The sequence below is a fragment of the Geotrypetes seraphini genome, chromosome 3, assembly GCF_902459505.1.
Source record: "Geotrypetes seraphini chromosome 3, aGeoSer1.1, whole genome shotgun sequence".
NCBI classification, from domain to species: Eukaryota; Metazoa; Chordata; class Amphibia; order Gymnophiona; family Dermophiidae; genus Geotrypetes; species Geotrypetes seraphini.
In genome coordinates, this window is record NC_047086.1 from 205,208,603 (window position 1) to 205,228,755 (window position 20,153).

General features: G+C 40.6%; 1 protein-coding gene across 3 annotated transcripts in view; it reads left to right on the top strand.

The window, feature by feature from the left end:
• The window catches only part of GALNT6 (polypeptide N-acetylgalactosaminyltransferase 6), a 195,452-nt gene extending 181,771 nt beyond the window's left edge, over positions 1-13,681 (top strand). For 2 of the 3 annotated variants that reach the window (XM_033937281.1, XM_033937283.1), the window contains 3 exons: positions 665-766; positions 1,095-1,253; positions 9,721-13,681. In XM_033937281.1, the coding sequence (XP_033793172.1) occupies positions 665-766; positions 1,095-1,253; positions 9,721-9,834 (375 nt within the window). In that variant the 3' untranslated portion in view covers positions 9,835-13,681. The remainder of the gene's footprint in view (positions 1-664; positions 767-1,094; positions 1,254-9,720) is intronic. The other variant, XM_033937282.1, reaches the window with a different exon arrangement.
• The last annotated feature ends 6,472 nt before the right edge of the window (positions 13,682-20,153 follow it).

The following is a 20,153-nucleotide window of genomic DNA, read 5'->3' on the forward strand; positions in this document are numbered from 1 at the left end:
GGAAGGCTTGTGTGTGAGACTGTCAGCTCAGGCAGCCCCTCCTACAGCTATGTAATTTGAACCTGTCAATTTAGGGAGAGCTTTTTTCCTCTAAGGCTGAGAACTTTTCAGCATCTTTTAACAAATAATTTTTCTTAATATACTTTTGTGAAAATTATGATTTATATTCAGAAACGACTATAAGCAAACAAATGTACTTTTCTAAAACTTTGTCTAACTTTTAAGACCACCTCTTTTGTTAATTGTTATTGGTTGTCAAAGTGATGATGTCATAATGAGCCAACAGTATATAATAGAGAATCTGGAGATATTAAGATGAGTTCGTTATTAGAAGGCCAGCATTTGGCAACTATAACGATCTCCCATTAGCGCAACTGTTAAGCAATTATGCTTGATTCTTTTGATTTCATAATGGAAAAATAGAAACAATAACTCAATAAAGCTTAATTATAAGTTTTAAAACCTTGCGCTTGTGTCATTTTGCATATTTTATTATTTTTCAAACCTTGAGCTTTCATGAGGCGTCAAAATTCCTATGCTCAATTACAACAAAGTGCATGGATTTTTGCTGTTATCAGCTAGCCACCCCTATACCCCAGTCCTGCTGAGGCAAGTATCCACCCTTTACACAAAACTCTCTTTTTTTATTTTTCTTTACATGCAGATTAAAAATGTAGGAGCAAAATACTGTTTGGACACTGGAGAAAATAACAATGGAGAAAGACCTTTGATAATGTATCCCTGCCACAACATGGGGGGAAATCAGGTAAAATGCTAAAATGCTGGAGTTAGTGATTGAGGAATTGGAGGTTGCAATGTAAGAGATGGTGGGGGAGGGGGGTCCAGAGATGGCAGTCCCACTGGAGGGAGGAAGGAAGAATTGGAGGTGGCAGGAGAAAGGGAAATGAGGACTGCAGAGCAGGAAGTGGGAGAGGTTAAGGAATTGAGGACTGAAATGATTGGGGAATAGAGAAGAAAGGGGAATTGCAGTCTTGGGATGGAGAGGGTAGACATCAAAGTACAGCAGTCCTGGAGGTGTTCTACAGTTGGACCGATTCCCATGTTGCTGTTCTATCCCTTGTTCACACTTGCAGTACTTCGAATACACCTCGCAGAAGGAACTGCAGAACACCATATCAACAGAGCTGTGTGTGGAATACAATTCCATAGATTCAGTTGTGATACTCGCAGAATGTGTGTTCAAGAGGAAAAGTGAATTTTTTTCGAAGGATCAACAATGGGAGTTGGCTGGAGTAAGTTATGCTAAGCAAGTCTTATGGCAATTTGTTGATTGCCATCTGTCACCTTTCTCTCTCTCTGTTGCACCTCTTTGCTGTTCCCTTCATCTCTATTTGATTAAAAGAGATATAGCCACTGGTGGATCTGGGTGGTCTGTAAATTTGGGATAATACGCTCCTTAGGAATTGGCCTTTTTGTGGAGTTACAACATCAGTTGTCACTCTGAGTGTGGTGCAGTCAGTCATTTTCAGCTACCTGGATTGGCCATTGTGGAAACAAGACACTGGGTTAGATGGACCATTAGTGTGACCGAGTGTGGCTATTCTTATGTTCTTGTAAAAGCACCATGCTTTTTGGTTTGTTTTCATTAGCTATGAAGGCTATTTTACTTGGAGGTAAAGTATGATTTCTCATTATTCAATTTATATTCTGGCTTGGAAAAAAATAGCTGTCCAAAAGACGGCATGAAACCAGCACTTGGACACATTACTAGTCAAAACGTCCATATGGGCATTTTCAAAACTGACTCTTTAGACATCTTTCTGGTTGTTTTGTCTCCAGTGCGTCTAAATCTTAAGGGGGCATGTTAGAGGTGTGTTATGGGTAGGATTAGGATGGGCTTAGCACTTGGATGTTTTACAGTGATAAGCAAACATTTGGATGTTTTGGGCTAGACCTGTTTTTAAAATGAACAAAAGCCAAAAAAAAAGGTATCCAAACTGACAGGTGACCATTGGAGGGATGTAAATATGGCCCCACACTCTCCCTCCGTAGTTACTGATCCCCTCCCACCCCCTATATATCTGCATGAAACAATACATATTAGTCTCTGTGATAAGCTGTAAATACTGTGGGCAGTTCTAGTAGAGCTACAAGCAGGTCTATAGAGAAGCCTGATGGGCAGTGCAGTGGACTGCAGAGAAGGGGACCCAAGCCCATATGCCACCCTAATTAGTACACTTGTGGTGGAAAGTGTGAGCCTGCCAAAAACCCACTGTATTGCCAACTTTTACAAAACACCGCCATCAAGCTCATTTTCAAGACAAAAAAGTTTGATCACATCACCCCTTTACTCCGCGATGCACACTGGCTACCAATTGCACATTGTACTACATGCAAAATTCTTCTACTCGCACACAAAATTGAACACACAAACTGCCCAATCTTCCTCAACAAATATCTTATCCCTCATACATCACCCCAAACTTACTTTCAATTCCTTCCATAAGGGAATTATTCTATAACACAACCCGCAAAGCCATATTCTCCATCGCAGCAACCTCTTTATGGAACACACTACCATTAGAAATCAGACTTGAACTGTCTCTGAATAAATTCAAGTCCAAACTAAAAACTTTCCTCTTTAGGGATGCGTACCAAACTTGAGCAGAGACCTTATACATAGCTATCGTGATCTGCACTGGCAAAGACTATGAAATGCCTCCCTGAAGCAACTCCCTCCCCCCTTATTGTTCTTTCCATTCCTTTCTTTTCTTTATCTCAGTGTACTTATATTCTCCTAGCCCCCTATTCCCGTATATCTCAGTGAGTACTTCTGTCTTAACTACCCCTCTTATTTTAATTTTTTAAACAAAATTTCTTTTGTTTTTTTAACTAATATTGTAAACTATCTAGGTATATCTTGAAAGACGGTAGATCAAAAACTGAATAAACTTGGATAGGCAGGCATAAGGGCTATTGGGGTGGTAGACAGTGGGTACGGTAGGTTTTGGGGGAGTTTTGGAGGACTCACCATATAATAAACAGGGATTATGGTGAGATGTGTATCTGGAAGCCTTAATGTGAAATTCACAGCAGCACCCCCTAGGATGTTCCACTGCTCTGCTGGCATGTCTATGGGACCAGACCATTAAAAATGGCTTGTTTTTTTGATAATAGCAAAAAAAAAAAAATTTGATGTCTAGTTAGTAGAACAGAATATCTAGCTGGGCCATTTAAAAAAAAAAAAAAAAAAAAAGATAAAAATGTCTTAAAGTTTGAAAATGGACATTTTCTCCTCTCAGTTTCTGGATGTTTTTCATAAAACGTCTAAAGTCAGACTTAAGACGTCCTATTGAAAATGCCCCTCTATGGTTTAGCAAAGGGTTGCAGATTGCAAGCTCTGGCAATCCACAGCGACCCTCACTAGTTAACTGTCACACAACCAAACTTGAGTTTTTGGTTTCAGGTTTCAGCCAGAAGCTTTCAGACAATTTAAGTGACGGCTTTAGTTTTGCCTAAAACTGAAAAAAATCAGTTTTGGTTAGCCTTTACAGGATGATTTCACTTCTGGACCATTTGGAGGAGGAAGAACCTCTGGTGGTTGAACAGGATAATTCTTTTGGTAAACTGGCTCTTTTAGAATGAAGGGTTCATGGATATTTTTGCAGAGGCAATGGAGATACTCGGAATCGCTGGTTCAGGAGTCAAGACTTTCAAAGGATACTCTTCTGGAGGGCATAAATTTTATCAGAAAGACCTTTCCAGTTCAAGAAGCTTTGATAGCTGAGTGGGAGACAACCTAAGGCTAAAGCGGAATGAACTATGAAAAAGCTCTTTCCTTTCCTTTTTTTTTCTTTTTTTTTTAGTATCAACATTTTATTGAAAGTTTTCAAGAAATATACCTAATCTAATCTAATCTTTGGTTTATATACCGGGTCATCTACCAGTGGAGCATGACTCGGTTCACATATAATTAAGACTAGAGCACATAGCAGAAAACAGGAGAAGGAAGAACTAATTAAAAACTAAAGTGCTAAGAAAAGCATAAGAAAAATAACTATAATATTATAATTTCATTGAGGCTGTAGTTAAACATTTTAAAAATTGCGAGAACAACAAAGTTTTCAGGAATTGACGAAATAATTGCAGCTGGTCTAAAAGCCTAATGGAGTCAGGAAGTTCATTCCAGATCTCTACAAACTTGAAAACAAAAGATCGACTGAGCTTCCCAGCAGATTTAATTCCCTTAAAGCAGGAGTGTCAAAGTCCCTCCTTGAGGGCCGCAATCCAGTCGGGATTTCAGGATTTCCCCAATGAATATGCATGAGATCTATTAGCATACAATGAAAGCAGTGCATGCAAATAGATCTCATGCATATTCATTGGGGAAATCCTGAAAACCCGACTGGATTGCGGCCCTCGAGAAGAGACTTTGACACCCCTGCCTTAAAGGAAGGGAAGGCTAATTTATATCTTTGTGTGTTTCTCAAATGGCAAAGTCTAAGTGTATTCCAACATAAGGGGACAAAAGGATCAAATATTGCATAGAGAAGCTTGAAGATTATGCATGCGCATTTAAACTGGATCCTAAAGCGAACTGGGAACCAGTGAAGCTTCATCAACAAAGAGGAAACATGATCATACTTTCATTTCCCAAAAATGAGCTTAGCTACAGTATTCTGTATTAACTGAAGTCATTTTAGACTGCTCTGCTTAATGCCCAGATAAACTGAGTTACAATAATCTAGCTGAGAAAGCACAGTGGATTGTACCAGTACTGAGAAATTTTCTTAATGGAATAGTGATCTGACCTTTCTCAACATGCGCAGAATAAAAAAACACTTTTTTGTCAAGGAATTTATCGGTTCATGAAATGTAAGTGATGAGTCCAAGATGACACCCAGGACTCTAGATGAAAAATCTATATGTAATGCGATACCTTTTTTTAATGTAACAGAGGAAGGGAGGTTTTCTAATTTTGGCCCAATACAAAGCAATTTGGTTTTGGCAGCGTTCAGTTTCATTTGAATAGACACAGCCCACAGTTGAAGTATAGAAATGCAGCAGTCTATAATAGGGACCAGGTTGTTAAGATCAGGATCAACTTCTAATAAAATGAAAATATCATCTGCATAGGTATATATAGTCTCTGCTGATGAAAGGCAAAAATTTTTCAGAGAAGTCATATATACATTAAACAAGATTGGCGACAGCGGAGAGCCCTGTGGCATCCCACAGCTGGATTTCCAAGTGGAGGAAGTCTCACCCTCCAAATATACCTCATAAGATCGCAATGAGAGGAATTTACTAAAAAATTCAGTACACCTTGGTTTAAACCAATATCTCAAAACATACAAATCAGGATGTCGTGATGAACGACATCAAACACCACCGACAGATCAAATTGCAACAAAATTATAAAAGCAAAAAACATCATCAATACATTATTAAACTGCAAGCTTGTAAATCAGAGATATAGGAGTCAGACTTTTATGCCCTGATTCTGTATAGGACGCCCAGGAGGGGTGTCCTATACAGAATCGGGCCTACACTAACCCCAATTCTGTAACCGGCGTCCATGTTACAGACGCAGGTTAGAGTAGACGCGACCGCTACACTTATCGAGGCATGGGATCTCCCTTCCGCGATAAGTATAGCGGCCGCCTGTCCGATCGCTAGCAGGAGGGTGCCCAACCCCTCCTGCCGAAACGCCGCCAGCCCCCCCCCCCCCGAAACTTCAAATTGCCGGCTCTAGAAGCCTGGAACAATCAGGCCGTAGGCATAGTGGGTCCGCACATCCCCACTAAGCCTAAGGCTTGATTGGCCCATATTCTAGGCGCCTGGGCCAGTCAGGCCTTAGGCTTAGCGGGGATGGGCCTGGAAGGGGCAGGCCCGCCTCATTTCAACAAGGCAGGCCTGCCGGCAGCAAGACCAGGCCAGCCAACAATTTAGAGGTTAGTTGGGGGGAGGTTAGTTGGGGGGGGAGGTTAGTTGGGGGAAGGTTAGGGGGGTCATCGGGGGGGTGGTAGCATGGGGGGTCATTAGCGTGGGGGGTCTGGAGGGGGTGTAACTTTCTAGCAGGAGGGGTTGGGCACCCTCCTGCTAGCGATCGGGAGTTTCAGGGGCGGCGTCCGGCAGGAAGGGTTGGGCGGCGTTCTGGCAGGTGGGGGTGGGTACCCTCCTGCCAGCGAGCGGCAGTTTCGGGAGGGCGGCGTTCCGGCAGGAGGGTTTGGGCACCCTCCTGCCGGCGATCGGACAGGTGGCCGCTATACTTATCGTGGTAGGGAGATCCCTTGCCACGATAAGTATAGCAGCCGCGTCTACTTACAATGTAGGCCAGCATTTTGCTGGCCTACATTGTAAGCATCTCTTCCTCTACTAGGGAGACGTGTTGGGCCGCCTAGGTTCATTTAAAGCCCTTAGACAAGCTTAGGCTCCCGGAGGCGCCTTCAATATAGGCGGCCTGCCTGGGGAGCATTTTTTTAAAAAACGTGCATCCCAATTGGCTGATTAGACAGCTGTAGGACACCTACAGCTGCCTAAAATCGGGATGCACCTTGCAGAATCAGGGCCTTAAAGTCTAACAGAATCTATCAAGAGGAGCCCAAGTCCTAGTAAAGCTGGAGATGTTATTTTGTTTTAACGCAATTATTTCTTTGTATTTTCTGATGGTACAAGATGATTCCTCCATTCATGGAAGTTGAGTTTGGAGTTGTCTTTCCAATTGCAGATAATATAACGGTAATAAAAGCTGAGGCAGGCATTGCTAAAAAGACTACCTTCCTCGTATGACACATTGAAGGATATCCAAACTTGGAAATTGGGGACCACCTTGAAACAAGCCACAAGGTGATGTCCTTGGGGTTCTAGTAGTGGTATGCAGTACCTATAAGTACAAAGCATGTGTCTGTTAGGTTCATCAGGATCAGGAGAACAAGGATTAAAGTCTGCTCCTTGTCCTGAAGAGGTGCTGAGTAGTTCTCTCTGTATACCAGTTCTTCTCACATTGTTTTAAAAATGTGTATAAAAGAATTGCAGCGCTACTGCTTTCATATTCATACACTCTGCAGGAGATATCAGCCCATTATCAAGGCCACCAGCTCTGTGGCCATGATTCCTGAAGAAGATATAGTCCGCTATACCAAAACACTTGCAGTGTAGAATCATTCTCTGCAGAATTGTACCTCTTCTTTCCATCAATAAAAACTAATCCACTTGTTTCTGCTTTGATATACCTAATTGTGCCCACAGACTGCCCTATGGCTAGCTAGATGCAAATGACCAGGTAGAGCTAATATTCAGTAGCACTACCCAATTAAGTGCTGCTGAGTATCGGCGACCAATAGCTAGATCTGCACAGTTCAACTGGGCAGGAGCCGCTCCTTCCCACTTAATCACCTTTGAATCCTAAACTCATGATTTACTTATTTATTCATTCAATTTTCTATTCTATTCTCCCAAAGGAGCTCACAATGGTTTACATGAATTTATTCAGATATTCAAGCATTTTTACCTATCTGTCCCGGTGGGCTCACAGTCTATCTAACGTACCCGGGGCAAAGGGGAGATTAAGTGACTTGCCCAGGGTCACAAGGAGCAGCGTGGGTTTGAACCCACAACCTTAGGGCTGAGACTGTAGCTTTAACCACTGCGCCACACTCACCCCCACTCCACCTCAATTGTGTTGTTATAGGATCATTCTTTGGGGAGAAGGGAAAATCATGTTTGGTTCCATTAATGAAATCTTGGCTGGAGGACCTATGCATTCAGTTCCCAAATTTTTTAAGTAACTAACACCACCTGGGGTTTGGGGGTGTTTTTTATGGGGGAGGGTAGACAATTGTAGAGTAGTAATTGAAAGAGAGAAATTGCTGGGGGCAAGTTGAGATGGCTGGAGATTTATGGAAGAAACCGAAAAGGGGAGGAGGTTGAAACTTGACAGGGAGGCTGCTGGGAATAACTGGTGGCAAGAGAGACTTGTAGGAATAGGGAAAGGGAATGATATTGTTTGTTATGTTATTAAGACTATAATTAAAATTAGCTCAGACTTCAGTATGTTTAATGTTTGTCCATTAACCCAAGGCCTTGATAAAAATTAGTGCTCATGTCTTTACCCTCTTTCTCTTCTTATACCTGTTCTTTTTTTTTTACATTATAAGACCTTCAAGGGAGGCCTTTCTATTATTTTTTTAACTATGACATTTTATTAAAATTTTCAAAATTAAACATAGTACAGTTTCAGGATATATATACACAAAATGATCACAAAACCATTCTATAAAAACCAGCAACTTATCCTAATCACAAAAGTAACCCACATATGGTCATGAGAAAAAAAATGATAAAAACTAAAAAAAAAACAACTAAAAATATAAAAAATAAGAATAGAAAACATACTTCAAAGGCAATTTGGAAAACAATGCACAAGACCTGTCTAATTAATTAGAGTCAAGTGAAAGCGAAGAGATACGAGACATATAGGACTCCTTTTACGAAGGTGCATTAGGGACTTAACGCGCAGAATAGTGCGCACTAAAATGCCATGCGTGCTAGCCGCTTCCGCCTCCTCTTGAGCAGGCGGTAGTTTTTCGGCTAGCGCGCACTATAGTGCATGCGCTAAAAACGCTAGCGCACTTTCATAAAAGGAGCCCATAATCTTCAAAACGGGCTCACTTCTTACGCGTTGTAGTACATAGTGGAAAGGTTGCAGATAACAAAACTTCCCGCTTATGTTGTAACAGTACTGACCGCCACCAAAAATGAACATTATGGAGATCAAACGATTTCCAATTGGAAAGAATCAATCTCAAAGCAAGTACAATTAAAGTAAACAAAGAATGCTGTGCCTTGGATAGTTTGAGATTAGGCGTCTCAGATTTAAGAATAACCAATTGGGCAGAAATATCTTCCTGCAAATCAAAAACAAGTTTTATGACAGACCAAATCTCTGTCCAGGAGGAGCATAAAAGAGGACATTCATAAAGCATATGTAAAAGAGTTCATGGATACAATTTACGGTGTCAGGTCAAAAGCGCGCTGGAACAAAGGCGCGAGCAGACAATTGAGCGCAGCGCGGAGGTGCGCGCTGAAGAAAATTACTGTTTTTAGGGCTCCGACGGGGGGTGTGGGGGGGAACCCCCCACTTTACTTAATACAGATCGCGCCGCATTGTGGAGGCGTTGTGGGGGACTTGGGGGGTTGTAACCCCCCACATTTTACTGAAAACTTCACTTTTTCCCTGTTTTTAGGGAAAAAGCTAAGTTTACAGTAAAATGTGGGGGGTTACAAACCCCCCACAACGCCGGGGGCGATTTGTATTAAGTAAACTGGGGGTGCTCCCCAACAAAAACCCCCGTCGGAGCCCCTAAAAACAGTAATTTTCTTCGGTGCACGCCTCCGTCTTGCGCTCAGTTGTCGGCGCGCACCTTTGTCTTCCGCGTTGTTGTCTATGAACCCAATTTACAGTTCCAACACTTATTAGATGCCACAAGTCCAGCCGAATGCAACCTCTGGGGAGTCCAATTTGTTTTATGATGTTAAAAAAAACCCCATAGACTATATAGAATTAGCTGAGGGAACTACCCTAAGAGACTTGGACCAAAACGTTTGCCACTTTACTTCAGTTATATGGCAGTTCAGCTCGGTTTCCCATAAATTCTGTAAAGTATAATGTTTGTTAGACTGTGAATCTATAAATAGCTTATACACAGCTGACGCTATATGACCTTATACCTGTTCTATCTCCTTTCTCTTTTGAAGGATCAGTTGATTAAGAACATTGCCTCTAATAAGTGTCTGACATCGAGAGGGATGAATCCCTCTACCACAAAATGCAACCCCAGAGACCCATACCAGCTCTGGAACTTTATCTAGACCCTGGACATTTTACAGTAAGAGCAGGGTGAGGGATCATACTGGGATCTTTCACCTAGAGAGCAGTACCATAAGCATATCCAGAATCCCCCCCCATCCCTGAAAGAGACCTGCTGTGCATTGTAAACCAGAGACTTCAGATTGTTGTTGAGAGAGAGAGAGTCTGCTCAAATTTAAAAAGAGAACCTTAAAAACAAAGATATGGCATGAGAGGTTGACTGCTTAGACCATCTATCAAGAACTGAATCTGAGGGCACTGCAAGGTCCAACCTCAAGATATAACACTGCCTCAATGATGAACAGCATACACTCAAATCTGAGTGGCTATTAATTTTTGAGGTACACAGTGGTGGTGGTGTCTTCATGTTGTACTTAGTGCTGGCAGGAGATGAGGGTGGCTGACCTCTCTTGATGAAAGCTTGGATGACAGAAGAAATAGATTTTAGAAGACCCTATGGACAGCATGAATGCCAAGTCCTACTTCTTGCATGCATGGAATGCTGAAGACCCAGTATTTCACCAGAGTTCTTAATGGTACAATGTGGTAGCTATGAAGAGCCAGCCATGAGCCAATGAAAGATGTGGGCCTTCTTCAAATGCCACCTTCAAACCATGTGTGTGTGTGTGCATATGTATACAGTATATATGAATATATATATAGATATAGATATAAAAAGTGCCTTTAAATAAGCTGAAGAGGTCTGTAAGTGGTTCCTGCTAATCCTCCTTCCTATGTAATCCACACAAAGAAATTTCTGTTGAATGTATGATTTTTTATTTTTTTAGGGAATGGAAGGGATAATCAATACTGTAATGATTTGAAATGACTTGAGATCATTAGGGTGTGTTGTGAGAATCCTGGTCATGTCTGGGATAGTAGGCTTCAGAGAAAAATGTATTTGCAAAATGAGCCTAGTGCATCACTTACAGATCAGATCTGAACCACTGACATGTTAAGAAATGGCTTTTTTCTTCTCTACGGGACAGTCACAGCACAGAAAAAATATACCAGGAGTTGGGATGAATCTTGCAGGAGCTCATATCACTGGATCGTGATATCCTTGATGTCCCAGAAGTCACAATTCCTGAAGTTTGCTTTTTCTGTTGCTCACCAAATGAATTGTGAATTGCAAATGTAGCCATTCTTTGAACAGGTCACTCGCTACCTTGCATGATTTGGGCTCTAATGATATTGGTTGTGATGTCACAAGTGAAATTACATGTACAGCGTGGACCAATCCAGATAATCTTCCATCATTGTCTAGTGTGACACCCTCATGTGGCGCAGCTGCTCATGCAAGACAACGGGAATCTTTAAAGTTTCAGCAGTTTTGAAAAGTAAAAGATTTGGCAGGTGTGATCTCTGTCAGATGGACTTCTGAAATCATACCTGGTGGGGTGCAGCTTATATTGAGTGATGTAATTTTTAAAGGGTTCTGCAGCTTATATTTACTGATGTAATTCTTACCAAGGTTCTACATTTCCATCTCTAGAAATGTGAGTTCATATTAAACTGCATTGCAATGTTATAAGTTAATTATATGTGCCCCTCATTTTGGGGGGAAGATGTATGGGAGAGATTATTTTGCACACATCTGGTTATGTGCAAAACCTAATGCACAGAACCTCATATGTAACAAGAAAATCTATGTATATGTTTAAAATAACATAGAAGCAGGATGGGGGGGTGGTAAGATGGAAATTAAGAGGGGAGTGAAAATGAGACTATGTATTTCATGGAGTACACCTTTCCAGTTTTGCATATAATATTGTTGATTGTCTACCCAACCCTCTTTATTTAACCCTTGCCTGCTGCAAGGAGCTTCACAATACAGTCCTTAACTTATAGAAGAGCTTGAAATGTAGGCTGGACCACAGAGCATAACTTGAAAAATAAAGTAACTTTCAAAGTGGTCTTCAGAGGCTCCACCTTGGTGTACTGTGATCTTGGACAAGTCACTTTCTAATCTAGTCTTCAATTTATATACCGGGTCATCTCCCAATGGAGCTCGACTCGGTTCACATGTAATTAAGACTAGAGTACATAAGAAAGAGAGCGCATAGAAAAAAAGCTGGATTATTGTCAGTTCTTTGATACTATGGTTAAGCCACTTTACCTCTCTGTGCCTCAGTTCAAATCCCAGTTCTGCCAGTAACTCTGTGTGACCTTATACCAGTGAGGATGACATCCCCCTGTGCCTCCATTCTAATCGAGATTCCTACTGGCTAAAGTGGGCATGCTCGTTCCTGCCTCTGCCTTAGTTTACCTATCTCTGGTTAACTCTGGTGATGGTAACGTTCCTTCTTCACTTTTTGGAAGTTTTCTGGACCAAATCCAATGGTTGGTCCAGACATTCCATCCTAAATGTAATTGCATATTTCTCAAATGTTCATAATACTAAGACAGTTAGGAACATTTTGGGGTGAACACCTTGTGTATGTGTAAATTATTACCATTGTCATCGTTGGCCTCCTGTTTCTATTTGATTCTTCAAAAACCAGACCTGCTCTCTATTCTTCAGACACCTGAAGGGTTTGGAAATTATAAACAGAGTGTTACATCAGTAAGTGGGAACTCGTGTGGAAGGTTTTATCCGAGTTCACCAGGGTTCAACACCACCAAATGCACCAACGTGCTTGGCAGATATTACCCACTCATATCATTTTAACACACTCTGTGGGCTAATCTAAAAATCTGTAATTCATAGTGCAAAAGTTTTTTTTTTAACTGCTTTTTTTTCTTTTTCTCTTTAGACTATAAGTGAATGCAAAAATTGTTATCAATCACCCAAAACCCTGGAGTCTATATAGTGTGGAGAATTAAATTTAAATAGGATTGAAATAAATAAATCAACAATTCAATGATGCTTTTAAATGACATTAGTGAAAAGCTCCTGAGAAATATAAAGCCTGGTGAATTTTAAACCCTTAATAAAATGGCTGAAAAACAGAAACTTATCTGCAAACCGCTGTTTGTTATATCATGCGGGTTGCCAGCTGATTGCCCTACATAGCCCCGTCATCAGGGGCATCTCCCAAAGCAGTACGGATCAAAAGTTGGTTCTCCACGGTGCAGTTACACTGCAAATAAAAGCAAGAGTATTTAAACCTTATGGAACACTCCCCAGCCCCCTCACTCCAGTTGAAATTAATCCTCCTATTCCCAGTAAGTCTGCCCTTCTAGCATCATAGATTGTCTCTCCTATAAGGACTGACTTGACTTGAGCAAAGGTTTTCTGGGAGCACTTCTTACAGATACAAACAGACGTGCACTTGCTTACATACAACTACATAAACACTCACAGGGAGATTGGAAGGAATTCGACAAGCTATGTTCTGCATGCTTTCCCTTCTTGTTCACCTGCACTTTAACTATATATTCTGAATAACTTAGCTACTGGAGGTTTAGAGCAGTAACTTAGAAGGAACATTGGCCCCCCAATATAAGCACCACTCATTTTTGTAAATTATCATTATTTAAAAGACTGTAGGGACACTTTTGAACAGAGTAGGGAAGGAGCTATTCAGTATCTACCAGCAGCTTCCTCCCCGTATCTCTGGTATTTGATAGTATTATGCATACCGTGTACATTCCAGAAAATTATATCGCAAAAATAAGACACACTAAAATGATACCACCACAAAAAGCAGAACGCAGTCCTACGATGTAAAAAGCCAAGCAACAAAAGTAGGAACAGAAAGATGCTTCCACCTGGAATTTCAAGTGCTTAAAAACCATCTGTTTTTAAGCCCGTTACATTAACGGGTGCTAGAATAGATGTCTGTCTGTATGTCTTTCTTTCTGTCTGTCTCTCTCTCTCTCCTTGGCCGCTGTCTGGTGTTTTGGGGTTGTTTTTTTTTCTTTCTCTCTTTCCTTGGATGCTGTCTGTTTTCTTTATCTATCTCTCCTTGGCCACTGGATGTTTTTGCCTCTGTCTCCTTGGCTGCTAGCTGTGTGTCTTTTTTCTGTCTATCTCTCTCCCTTCTATCTTCCTGGCCCCCGTCTTTCTTTCTGTATGTCTCTTGGTGTTTATGAAAACCCCCACTCAAAACCCACTTAGATATACATATTAAAGAAATTAGGTTATGGGAAAGGCCTCTGCTGAAGAGACTCCTCTGTCCGCAAGCCAGTAGCAGAGGCAGCGAGAGGCTGAGCGAGAAGGAAAAAGAAAATAGTTTCTTCTTTGCAAACGCTGCCAGGAAGCGTAACTGGAATTAAGAAAGTGCACAGAAGAAAGGAGTAATTTATTCCTGGAATGAATAAGGGAAGATACTTGAGAAACGTATATTTTCTTTGCTGTTAAAAGGAAAACCACAGGAGATATGAATGTTTCCTGAAGTGGTGAGCCTGAATAAAAAAGTCTGTTCTTTTTACCCAGTAGATAAAATTTGGAGTACATTTACTCAGACAACAATACCTGTCTTAGATTGTGTAACAAATTTGCAAAACTTTACTGCATACTCAACGGGGCTGACAGAGCCAAAAGCTGCAGGCAGCTCCTTTCCCTTCCCACGCCTGAGGGCAGCCGCATGGACCGAGCAGCCCGGGTCCCGACCATCCGTTTCCCCTCCCCCTCTGGAAATCACCTTCAGAGGGGCAGATTTGAAGCCTCCGTTCGGGCTTACCATTGGCAGCTCCTTTCCCTTCCCACACCTGAGGGCGGCCGCAGGGAGCGAACAGCCAGGGCCCCGACCATCTGCTTCCCCTCCCCCACCCCAGCTGGAAATCATCTTCAGAGGCGAAGGGGCGGATTTGAACCTTCCATTCGCTGCTCCCCCTCCTTCCCCAGCCTCGCTCGCTCCTCCACCGTCGAGATGGTGATCCAGGGCGCCCGGGTAATGGCATACACCACATGCGGCCACTGGAAAGCTAAGCGCGCATGCGCACTCTATCGATCACATCCCGACAGATCAGATCTCAAGAAACACAAGGTAAGAGTGTGCATGCGCGTTTAGCATTTTATTATTATAGATGTTATGATAGACAAATGACTATGGCCATTCTTTCAACACCGAAGAGGTGCCTTTCTCAGACATATACAAACAAACATATTCATCTAAATAAATTCAAAATATATAGATGATATAAATAATTAACAATTTAAAACAACTTATATAATATAAATTAAGAACAATAAATTAAATAAAATTTACAAATAAATAATAATCAGAACTATGTAATATGTATAAAAGATCTATTTATGTTAAATAACACCTGGTGTTATAAAATCTCAACTTAAAAAATAAAATAAAAACTAACAATGTGCAATTAGAACAACAAGAGCATATCATTATAGGATAGAGAAATACAGTATATGAATACAAATGTAGATGCATTATGGGATCAAGATATATACAAGATATTAGGGAGAAACAAGATGGTACCAGCTAGGAACCTGAGCTCAACTTACCTTGCTATTCCTCGGTCTGAGCGTTTTTTTTCTCTCCTAGTGAGATTTATTATGCCTCATACGAAACACAAGGGGTCTGTCCGACTGGACCTTCCTACAACCGGGCAGTCCTTGTTGGACCAGTTCCTGACATGCTCACCGGCCAGAAAGAGAGGGGGAAATATCCCTGCGGTTGCTCAGGTGGAGGGAGACATCGGAGCCTCAGGGTTAGAAACATCTCTTTCCCTCCCCTGCAGCTCACTCTCCGCCTAATCTGGCTCATGGTTGTCATGCGGGCAGGAACACTGAGGACCTGACGTGCCCGACGCCAATCGGAGGAGGACCTCAGGCAGCCCATAGAGCCGAGATGACATCGAACGGAGGAGCGGAAGGAACTGACTACTCGTAGGCAACTTTGCCTAACATTTGGAGAATGCTCCAAAAATTAGAAACTGCTGCAACTCAATCAGCTGGCCAATTCTCAAAAATTGTGAGTAAACTGGACTAACTTACTACTTCTGTACAAAATATTAAGACTGAAACAAACTCTAAGTTTGACCAGATAAGCAAGGAAATTTCATCTCTTCAGAAAATTTCAACTACTGTTGTCAAAGATAGAGTCCTTTTTCAGAAGAAAATTGAACAATTGGAGAATCACAATGGGAGGCTTAATCTTCGGATTCTAAATTTTCCTAAAATACAATTAACTAATCCTTCAGACTTGTTTAAAAAATATTTGATAGAAAATCTTCAGTTCACCTCCGAAATGATTCCACCGATAAACAGATTATATTACCTACCAAAAAAAAGAGAGAATTTACAAGAAAATCAACAAGAAATGGAACAACGAATTAACCTGAATAATTTGACTGACTTATTAGAAAATTCTCAGGAGAAAATAAAATATCGAGGAACTTTGGTTATTTCACTGGTTTTTGAGCAGGACCTGAATTTAATTATGAAGGCCTTTTTTCGATTTCCCCATAGTCTTTTTATGGGACCAAAATTTTAGAATATTCACAGATGTTACTAAAGTAACACAGGACCGCAGAAAGTTATTCTTAGTTATGAGGGAAGAAGCTGTAAAAATGGGAGCAAATTTCTTGTAATCTATGTAAATGTCAGATAAAATATGCTGGTATAAAATATATATTTTTTGAACCAGAGCAGCTTTAAACATTTTTGGATGCAAAAAAATTAATGCAATAGTATTAGAGCTGTAAAAAAAAGGAAAGCCGGTTTGTACCGGGTTAAGCTTTGTTTGTAACCAATTTTCCTATAGTAAGAGATCTCTCTATCTTTCTTACTTGTTTCTCCAGGACTATTGTGTGGTCTAAGGAAGAGTTTTGGATATTGTCTTAATGTTTATATGATTTATAGTTCACTATGATTTTCTTTTTTTCTTCTTGAACTTTCAATGACAATCATATATATTCTTTAATAATTGTGCTCTGTATTACTGTGACAAGAGGATTCTTGTATTTAATTTGAAATGCAAATAAATAAATAAACAAGATATTAAACAGAATAGTATTTCCAGAATAGTATTTCCACTTGTCTCCCAGTCAACCCTAGCTCCCCAGATCAGTATCTTCCATGTGGCCAACACAGTATCAGATAAAATTAACGGAGAAAGATCAGAAGAATGGTCAGCATCAAATAGAGTACCCCAAGGCTCACCACTCTCCCCAGTACTTTTCAATGTACTAATGTCAACATTAGGAAACTTCTTAGACAATAAAGGCCTCACTTCTACACAGATGATATTAAAATATGCATTCCTTTCTACGAGAAAGAAAACAAGATCAACAAATTAGTAGAGGAAGTCATTTGTCTAGTTGCTAACTGGGCTGACAGCATGAAACTGAAACTAAATAAAGAAAACCCCCCACATTTTTACTGATAAGCCTACCCAGAATCCCCAATGACGACACTCAAATAACACTGCATAACGCCCCACTGAAACTATAATCAGAACTGAGAATCCTAGGGATTATATTCGACAAGAACCTATCCTGGGATGCACAGATGGCAAACGTTAACTGAAAAAATATTCACAACACTGAGAAAAGTGAAATGAATCCGGCATTGCTTCACCAAAGAAAACTTTCAGATTTTGGTTCAGTCACTGGTACTATGCCAAATAGATTATTGCAATGACCTTTATGAAAGAAAATATACAGAAAAAAAAACTACAAACCATTCAAAAAGTAGCAGCCAGACATTTCTTCAGCAACCAAATATGACGAAGTGACATCCCTGTACATTGAATACACTGGCTCCCATTTGAAGCAAAGTATATATATATATATATATTTTTTTTTTTTTTCATTCTTTATTGATTTTTAATCAAAACAGCCTATCAAGGAGCGGTGCAGGGCCAGCCAGGAACACGAAAAGCTTGCTCCTACATGCCGGCCCGGGTGCATCGCTGGCTGCTACTTTTACAAAGGAAGATTTCAGCGCATACACACTGGACCAACAGGGAAGAGGTACACGAGGGACGGTGGTAATTATTAGTGTCGGCCGGGGCAGGAAACAGGAGGGATCCCTCCTGTCCCAGCCTAAGGCAGGCCTGGAAGAAATCCGAGAGGGTTTCGGGTGGTCACTGGGGGATGACCCGAATATAAACCGGGACCCCCATTTTTGGGCCAATTTTTTGGCCCAAAAATCCCAGTTTATATTCGAGTATATACGGTAATTGAAATACCACCCAAAGACAAATGCAACCTGATTGGCAACCATACAAGACTAAAGGCTCCTTTTACAAAGGTGCACTACCGGTTTTAGCGCACACAGAAGATTAGCGCATGCCAGCCGAAAATCTAACGCCTGCTTAAAAGGAGGCAGTAGCGGCTTCACGCATTAATGCCCTAATGCACCTTCGTAAAAGGAGCCCTAAGATTCCCAAATCCTATTCACTCTAGAACAGGGATCTCAAAGTCCCTCCTTGAGGGCCGCAATCCAGTCGGGTTTTCAGGATTTCTCCAATGAATATGCATTGAAAGCAGTGCATGCAAATAGATTTCATGCATATTCATTGGGGAAATCCTGAAAACCCGACTGGATTGCAGCCCTCAAGGAGGGACTTTGAGATCCCTGCTCTAGAACCTTCCCATAGCTGGCAGCAAAATGGTGGAATCCTTTATCAGTACAATTAAGAAACACTTCCTCTTACCAAAACTTTTGTAAAAGCCTATCTATTTAGAAAATACCTTACATCTCCCCACAAACAAGCTATGACCACCAGAAAATGAACAAGACACATATCACCTCTCTTATCTCGATAGTTGACCAAGCTCCCTACAAACCGGGAAAGAGACACCAATACCAGAACCCGCAATATCAAGAATTTAGGCTGCTTTTGCTAAGCTGCAATAGTGGTTTTAGCATGCGCGCTAGATGCTAATGCCAGCATTGAACTGGTGTTCTAGCCGCGTAGCATGGGTTTAATGCATGCTAAAATTCTGCGCGCGCTAAAAACACTATCGCAGCTTAGTAAAAGGAGCCCTTGATGTTTTGAGGTTTTATGTTCTACTGCATTATTGTGTTTTTGTCTTCTGTTATGTTTCTCGTGATTTTATCATGTATGTTATTTTGTAATCCGCATAGAATTGTTGGATATACAGAATATAAATTCTGAAATAAATAAATAGATATAGCCATTCTTCTCTCCAAACCAAATGCCATAATCATATGCCTATATGAATATAAATCAAGGGCCTCTCTTACAAAGCCACAGTGGTAAATGCACTGAAGCCCATTCAATTCCTATGGGCTTTAATGCATTTACTGAGGCAGCATTGATACTGCGGCTTTGTATAAGAGACTCCAAGTTATCTGTGCCCTTCTGGGACATATTATTGATCCATAAATACTAATGTCCTGAGGTTATTAGCACCCATATAATGATTTACCTATCAATATTTTTGATAGTTTGCCAAATGGCCACCAGGCTTCAGCTCTGCAAGCCTTTTTTTACCGTTAACAAATTTGTTTGGAATATATATCATCTTTAACAGCTATAGCTGCAAGCTGAGATCAAGGGAAGCCAGGGTTCAACCGCACTGCCACTCCTTCAGATATTGAACAAGTCAACTCTCCACTGCCTCGGGTACAAAACTTACATTCAGGTACATACAGTAGGTATTTTTCTGGCACTGGAATGCTTAGAATTTAACTTGCTTTGAGCTATGACTGAGAAAAGCATGATCTAAATCTAAAATCCAGTATCAAGCATATTGTTAAGTAGCACAAAAGACTACAAATGTTACTCAATACCTACAGAATATTTTTTACCATACTTTAATAGTACTGACTTATAGAAGTCATACAAGGGCCTACCTAGGAGAAGGCAGCATCATGAACATTGCAGTGGACACTAGAAAATCAATACACCTATTGAAAAACTAAACAAGCCAGATTAGTACAGATCAATGCTGCACAGTTAGTGCTAACAGAAAACCATGCCTCTCTCATCATGCAGAATACAGATAGACCTTTATCCATATAGAATAAGCAAGCAACAAACTAAAAATAGAAACATGTAGACAAAAAATAAATTGAAGCCACATACAATGGACATAGAAAGAGAAATAGTGATGCATATCCTCCTCTACTGTGCAAAATATAAAGACAGTGGAAGTAAATTTTAAAAGCTGATACATTCCCATCACTACATTACAAATTAGCAAATAAAGATAAAAAGTGGAAAATAAGATGATACAATTTTGTTGGACAAACAATACGTATTTCTGTTAGCTTTCAGAGGCCAAAACTTCCCAAGGAAGGAGGTTTTGGTCTCCAACAGTTAGCCAAACATTTATTACAAGTTTTCCAATAAAAAGAAATATTATTTCCATTTTCAAATTATATGTATTCATCTTTACTAGCACAGCTACCACACAACTTTATCCTATAATAAAAATA